General features: G+C 42.2%; 1 protein-coding gene across 1 annotated transcript; it reads right to left on the bottom strand.

Annotated features, from left to right (window-relative positions):
• Positions 1–1486: 1486 nt before the first annotated feature.
• Positions 1487–4900, bottom strand: RPL14 (ribosomal protein L14). Its single transcript, XM_067291444.1, has 6 exons — positions 4800–4900; positions 4260–4361; positions 3445–3539; positions 2621–2720; positions 2173–2226; positions 1487–1596 (listed from the first exon to the last, which is right to left on the bottom strand). The coding sequence occupies exons 1-6, from the start codon at positions 4800–4802 to the stop codon at positions 1510–1512; spliced, it is 441 nt and encodes a 146-aa protein (XP_067147545.1). The 5' UTR covers positions 4803–4900; the 3' UTR covers positions 1487–1509.
• Between the last annotated feature and the right edge of the window lie 2524 nt (positions 4901–7424).

Raw genomic sequence — 7424 nt, 5'->3', positions numbered from 1 at the left:
AACCCCCTAAGGGACAACTCTTTTACCTTAAAGGGCCTCCATGTTACCACAGCTTCCAAGTTACTAACAGTATTTTAGTTCCAAAATAAGTGGATTTAATCACTTTAAAATCCAATTTAAAGCAAGATTTCCTGATGCTTGTAAATGCATTTTAATCTTAATTTGCATTACTTCTGAGTTTTTTTCCTTAGTTGCTATAGCCATTCATATCAGCCATGCGCTAGAACTCAATTTTCAAAGGCTTATAAATAGCTCAAGATAACAGCTAGTTTAAGCATTTGAGCAAGCAAATGTCTAACTGGCTGAAGCAAGCAGCATTAGACACATCTACTTAGAAGCACATATTTTTGAAGTCATTATTTTAAATCTTAACTTTAAAATGTTCAGTATATTTGACAATATATCTTTGAAAAATGTATTTGGCAATATATCTGAAGGTCTTACAACCTTTGTTTTTTAAATTTGTATTCTCCCTCCTCAATTTTATACTTGGTCATAAAAATAATTTGCTTCTTGGTTACAAAAGAGATACTCTTGTAATTTCTTCATTCATTATAAAGAAAATATATCCCCTGCCAACAAAATACACAGGAGAAAACATATGGAAGAGATGGATGCTGGTATTTAGAGAGATGTAAACGTTATTTTACAGTGCAAAGACTAAATGCATCACTTCAGTATTTCATATGGTTTTTGAGTAATTTTTTAGGTCCTGTCCCCTTTTACTTAATGGTTTTGATTAAAAAGCAGTAATTATATGCTGCATAGTTTAAAGAACTAATTAGGCTCAGGTCCTGATATAGCCTATTAAACTTCAAACATTCTGAAAAGAAAGCATGTTTGAATACAAGTCATCAATTTTAATCTTGTTAATGTCATTCATGACTAACTGCACTTACAGGACAACCGTATGTTATTAGACATCTAGAATATTGAAGCCCTCTAAGTCACTTGTTACAGAATAACAAGTTTTAAAAAAATACAGAGTACTTTAGAGCAGACTTTGAACAGCAATATGTCAGTCCCCCAAAAACTGGCATCCTTGTATTCTAAATTCAAACTAGAACAGTCATGTTTCAGTTGGTGCCTGAATTTATACAGAAAAATTAGTTTAACTGATCATTTCTCACATTTCACAAAGACTGCAAATAGCTTCATTCATTGCAAAACATTTCCATAGCAGACTGCTTTAAGATGTCTGAGGATCTGAACTGCTCCTTTAATTAACTGGGTATGCAAATTCTTCTAACAGTATTGGGGATCAGTACTAAGCATAGTCCATACGGGCATCTTAACAGAAAGTGACAAAAACACACTTGCTTGTGTTCCAGAGAAACACTGGGAACCCAACACTGACATTAATAAATGGACAACAATTCTTGGTCAGAAGCAAAAGTGAACTTATGTTACCCTTGTGATCACCATTTAAATCAGATATTTGACCATTTAACAATCTTTAAAAAAAATCAGAGCACGGACACAAAAGTGAAACATAACTAGAAGTTTATTCTATTTTTGTGCCTTCTGTAACTTCTTGCCTTTTTTAGAAGCCTGCTTCTGGAGCTTCTTCATTTCATGCTTGATGATCCTGTTTCTCTGTTTAAAAAAAAAAATCACGTTAATCAATCAGAATGAAAACAACAACTCTTCATAAATATTATTCTTTAATTTCATTTCCAAGCTTTCAGGTTCTCCACTTTTGGGTAATCATCCTTTGCTAACCAGATAACATTTTACTAAGTCAGAGGGTTTACCATGTATTACATATAAAACATCAAATTCTACCTAAAACTGTTCTGATGATCTACCAAGTCACAAGCATTGTTCTGGCTGGTAACTTGAGTACACCACATATTACACACAGCTGAGTTTAATAAAGAATGAAATATTAACAGAACCCATCAATAAAGTCTGATTTCAGCTGCAGGTAATTCCTTCCTCAGCTATAACTTAGAAGACTAACATACAAAACATGTTTGACCAGCAGTTTGATCAACTGCTTAAGAGAAAAGGGTGGCCAAAGAATCATCAAAAATTCAAGGCATTCACACACTTTGGGTCAATCCATAACCCAAGCCAGATATAAAAGGCAGGCTTTTGAGATAAGTATTTGACTCTGCAGCAAAAGCTACAAGCATTAACTACATAAGGAAAATACACTCAAACACTTACCATTTTCTTTGCTTTCATGACCTTGTAGCGATCAAAGTCAGTCATTTTGGCTTTCTGTTTGAAAAGAATCAGTCATGAAGTTCTGATACAAACATATATAAGAAGTAGTTACTTCAGTGTCTCAAAACATTTCACAAGTAATTCTGAACATCTCCAAATTAAGGCTAGCTACACATCTGGAACCGATTTAACTGTTTAAGGCTTTTCCTGGGAAGCAATGGCACAGGAAACAAAATAAGTTATAGAGACGGCTGAACAAAACAAAACTTTGCTACAAAGCATAAGGCTGAAAGCTGATGGGCGCAAGATAGCACAAAAAAGCTGATAGCAACTTCAAATAACCTATGCCTTAACCTACAAAAGAAACCGCATAGTGTATTAGACTGCACCTAATTTTAATGAGTAGAAGTGATACTATGTGTATTACTCATCCAGCCAAAAATTGTACCTTTTCTCTGGCTTCAATCTTCTTTGCCCATCTTGTGGCTGCCCATTTTTCATTAATATTTTCCTTCTCCCAGGCAACTCGCACATGCTTCTGACGAGCACTGCATTGAACAGTCAGATAATTACATTCACACTGTCTGCAGAAAAAAGCTTTTCACTGACAGCAGCCCATAAAATTTCATACAAGAGATGATCATCCTTCCACATTGTACATGGATTATTTTAATGGCTACATTTCACCACATACTAAGTCAACAACACATACACTTCTATGGACTAACCTAACATTTCATTGTGTAAATGCTTGCCTAGGACTGAACAGATGAGCAACCTCAAAAGGAATTCTCACACAATACTATAAGCATTGCTCTAGAATCAGGAAGGCAGCAACTTTTGATTCTAAATTACAGAAACTCATATAATAACAAAGTTAAGGAAAAAAGAATGAGTTCAGGTTCCTACAATTCCAGCACAGTTCCATAGGCAGGGAATATATTTAATATCTGAAGGTGATCTAAGCAGTAGCTTAAGACACCATATACACAAAAGCAAGGTTACATAGCATTACTCTAACTGCTGCTGTAAGTTGCCTAGGGCAGTCTGTTGTTTCCTTTCCTTCCACTTTCCTGAACAGAGGTTATCAGTCAACATTCATAGTGAAAACTTATGTATTCAACTGGTAACGTGGTCTGCCAAGTTTCTATTACACACACATTTATCAATTTAATTAACATTATATGAACTTATTTAGCAAGCATCAAATCACATAATTCAGGCAACAAGTGACAGCATGTCTTACAGAAGCCAAAAAAAGACAGAACTCACCTGTGTGGGAACTTGAGAACAAAGTCAGTGAGCTGCATGCACTTGAAAGGCATAGCCTGTCTTCTGACACCACTACAGGGGCCATCAACTAGTGCCTGGAACAAGAAGACACATGTTTATTAGCAGTTTTCGCAGCGTGCTTGATTTAGACAGCAGCTTCCTAACAATTTGTGAACTGCAATTTGACAGCAATGGTCTGAAATGGAAACAAGTTTTGTGCTGCCGAAGTCTGATCAGTAAGTCCTGCATACGTGACCCAACTTTACAGCAAGACTTCTAAAGGCCCATCTTTGTTTTTGGAAAAAGAAACTGAACTAGAAAAAGTACATAGAAATAAGATCATATACTTCACCGTTCTCTTCTCTGGCTTTTTCTGGAATATTAATTGAAAAGAATCTCCTAGCCCAAATATTTACCTTAAACATATAATGGTACCACTCCATTCATAAGTTTTAGACACTAACTAAAATGTACTTGGCCACCACTACTCCCACAAGAGTTCCAAGACCTCACACCTCTAGTCATAATATATATGTAGAAAATAATGTGTCTATCTTATTTCCCAAGAATTCACTGAAATTAGCTTTTAAGGCACTTACAAGAGTAAAAGAACTAGGAGAAGAGATAGCAGAGAAGGAATTATATTACTTGCCAATTAAAAAGAACTTACTACTTAAAGTTTCAAACGGTAATGCCTGCTAAACTGTTCCTTTCTGACCACTGCTCGTTTCCTCGAAAATCTATTCACAGAATGTTTTAGTACACAAGCTTCTTAAAAGAAATAGGAGGAGGAAGCTGGGCTGCTCTTAGCTTACCCTGTTTTGGTCAATAACATCCACAATGGCCACCAGCTTGCCAGCATGCGGCCCGAAGGAAATGAAGGCAACCCTGCCAATCTCGACGAAGCGTTTGAACACCTAAAATCAAGGAGAGCCGACACGGGTCACGCCAGAACCATCCAAGGCCGCAGCCGGACTCAAAGCGCTCCGGGCCGCTGCGCGAACACTCACCCCGCACAACACCCCCCCGCCCGAGCGGCAGCCTCAGGGTAACACCCGCAGCCCGGCAGACCCAGGGGACGGCGGGGGGCGCAGACCCCCATCCGCCGCCGCCCCCGGGCGAGGCGCGGAAGAGCCGCGGGCCCCCCCCCGCCCCGCGCGCTCCCAACGGCCGCGCGCGCGGCCCGCTCCCAGCCCGGCGCTGGGGAGGCGCCCGGCGGCTTGCCCCCCTCCCTCCCGACCCGCTCCCAGCCCGGCGCGGGGGAGGCACCCGGCGCCCCAGGCGGGCGGACGGGACGCGGGGAGACGCCGCCGCCGGGCCCGGCAGGCGCGGAGGCCCCGGCCGCACGCACGTACCATGATGGCCGCCCGCGAGCAGAAAGGGAGGGGCGGCTTCCGCGGCGCCCGGAAACAGCCTCCGGGCCGCCCCTGCGCAGGCGTGGGAGGCGGGGCCGGAGTGCCGCCTCCTCCACTGCGCTTGCGCAGAACGCCTCCCCCGCCCATCACGGTGAATACGGAACGGAGGCTCCTCTCAGTACGCATGCGCTCTACGGGAAAGGCGCGGAGGCGGCCGCTCCGCTTTTCTATGCGCATGCGTGCCGGCGGCGGGGGGGGGGGGGGGGGGGGGGCGCGCACCGGCATGAGGTGGCGGGGGGAAGGTGTCGCCGCGGGCGCTGCCTCGGCGCGCATGCGCGGGGCCGCCTGTGCTCGGCCTGGCTGTGGGGTTTTGCCCGCTTTCACTTTTTTAAACCTATCTGTGCTTTATAAAAAGAGCGTTTGCTGGTGTCCTCAGTTACTCCAGCGTGTCAGCGCTGCCCAGGCACTGCGTATCCCGTACCGTCGTCGCAGCCCACAGCTCCTCCAGGAGTACGTATTTGCACATTGCTCCAATCACTTGGAGTTTTCTGTGGGCCACGTTTTGGGTTTAACAACAGCAAGTAAGAGCTTCTGGTTTCAGCTCCCTTGAAAGACTGGTCCAATGGCAAAAAAATACTAGAGGACACTGCAGATCCAAAGGACATGTTTGTGCTGCAGCAAAGGCTGATGAATTTGTTGCATCTGAGCACAAGAAAAAGCTGACTGAGCACAGTCAACATGCCCTGAGACAACTCGTTAAAATTATCCTTCTGACATTTTAATGAGGGGATGGGTAAAATAAACCAAAATTGTACATGTTCTTTCATACTGTAGTGCAGAAATTGACCCTAATTTGAAAGAGCAGCTTAATAATGCATAATACAGTAGCCTAGACATACTGGAACAAATGCAAAATCAACTTGTAAAGCTGATAGGAGTACACATTTAGAACAAACTTTTAGAGAGGGTAAAAATATTTCAGCTTAATAGTTCATGCCACCAGTGCTTTTCCAAGAAAAGGGAACATCATGTTGACTTTATGTTATACCCACCCAAGTACAGAGGGACGAGCAGAGCTCTGAAGATCTGGTTGGTTTTGTAGGTATCTCTGATACAACAGAAAACCTTACAGAGCTTTTCATAGAAAAATTATCTACTTGGGGATTGTATAAGGAGCTCTTAAGGGTCTACAGCTGTAACGTGGTAAGGAACTTGTATGATCAAAATGCCTGATATTCTTCCAGGAGCCATTTACTCCTCTGACAGGACAGACGTTGAACACAGTGATTTTTCTCAGTTGTAGAATGCAACAAGTGACCAACTTGTTAAACACAGTCTCAGAAATCATCACTACGCTTAAATGTCCTGCAGAGCGTACAGAACTGCAGGAACTCAAAGATGTAGTAGGCCAGCCCTGGGAGACACAGGAGGACCAAATTAGGGTGTGAATGTAGCAAGAAACAAGAGATAAACTAAATGGATGCACTTAGCAGCTCCAGAACAAAGTACATTGTTATTGTTGGAACCTTAAAAAAAAGAGCTGTCTGTGATGTGCATGCTGGAAGATTGCTGTATTCTGTCACTAAATTTGCATTCTTGGTTGCACTGGTGTGTGTTAAATATAGTCTGTCTTGTAAGAAAAACCTTCATGCATGCATGCAACAGGCAGCCACAGACCTAATCACAATGGCTGATGAAGCAAACTCTATTTTTTGTACTCTGGGGAGAATGAAGGAGGAGGGTGACAACATTTTCTTCACTTTATGCTGAAGTCCAATGTTTGGCCTGTGCTGTTAATGCTGAAGAATCACTTCCATCAGTGTGTGGCAGCAAAAGGCATCAAAGTAGCCCTGGTGTCACAGATACACAAGCACACTACCAGAAGAATGTGTTCATTCTGTTCTTGGACCATGTTTATCTCAGAGCTTCAGAGACAAGTGTTGCACTGCTCTTCTTACTTTATTGCTCAGTACCTATTGCCACATAAATTACATTTACCAGACAACGAAGATAGCGAGAGCTCTCTACTATGCATACAGAACGGACCGTTCCAACCTTGATAATGTCAAAGCAGAGTTGCAGAGATAGCGGGCAAAGTGGAGAGACATTCCAAGGGACAACCAGCTAAGCAGTGTCCTTTCAGTGCTCCAAGAGCTAAGGCCAGCATATTACCCTGAGCTCACTGCTGCCCTCATTCTTCCGGCCACTATGCCAATCAGCATTGCTACCAAGGAAATGCAGCTGGGGACCCTGCAGACCATCAGGACATGACAAAACAGCTCTGTGGGTGAAAGTCAGCTCACTTGGCTGGCTTTGATGTGCATGCATCAAGATACGGACATTGATGTGGATCACATTTTGCAGGATTATTACTCACATAAACATGAGCCAAAACACTTGCTATGAGAAAGAAGAGTTTGTGATAAGCAAAAAAGTGTAAGCAAAAAGCACTGCAGAGGGCTAGAAAATAGGTCTGGCCTTCATTCCTCAGGGTTTTCTGTCAACACTGGAATGAAATATCCCAATTTAGCTGTCTAAAACATAGTGTTTATGACTGTTTATATGGTTTTGTTTTTATAATAAAACAGAGCAAATATAAAATGCACTTAAGCAATTTTAATTGAT

This window comes from Apteryx mantelli, chromosome 2 (assembly GCF_036417845.1).
Source record: "Apteryx mantelli isolate bAptMan1 chromosome 2, bAptMan1.hap1, whole genome shotgun sequence".
Classification (NCBI taxonomy): domain Eukaryota; kingdom Metazoa; phylum Chordata; class Aves; order Apterygiformes; family Apterygidae; genus Apteryx; species Apteryx mantelli.
Note: the sequence above shows the minus strand (reverse complement) of the source record. Positions and strands in the feature narration are given on the sequence as shown.

Coding starts and splice junctions, on each gene's coding strand:
- RPL14 (XM_067291444.1), bottom strand. Junction 3,540..4,259: donor ATGTTATTGACCAAAACAGG/GTAAGCTAAGAG, acceptor TTCTTGTTCCAG/GCACTAGTTGATGGCCCCTG. Junction 2,721..3,444: donor GTTCTCAAGTTCCCACACAG/GTGAGTTCTGTC, acceptor TGTTCAATGCAG/TGCTCGTCAGAAGCATGTGC.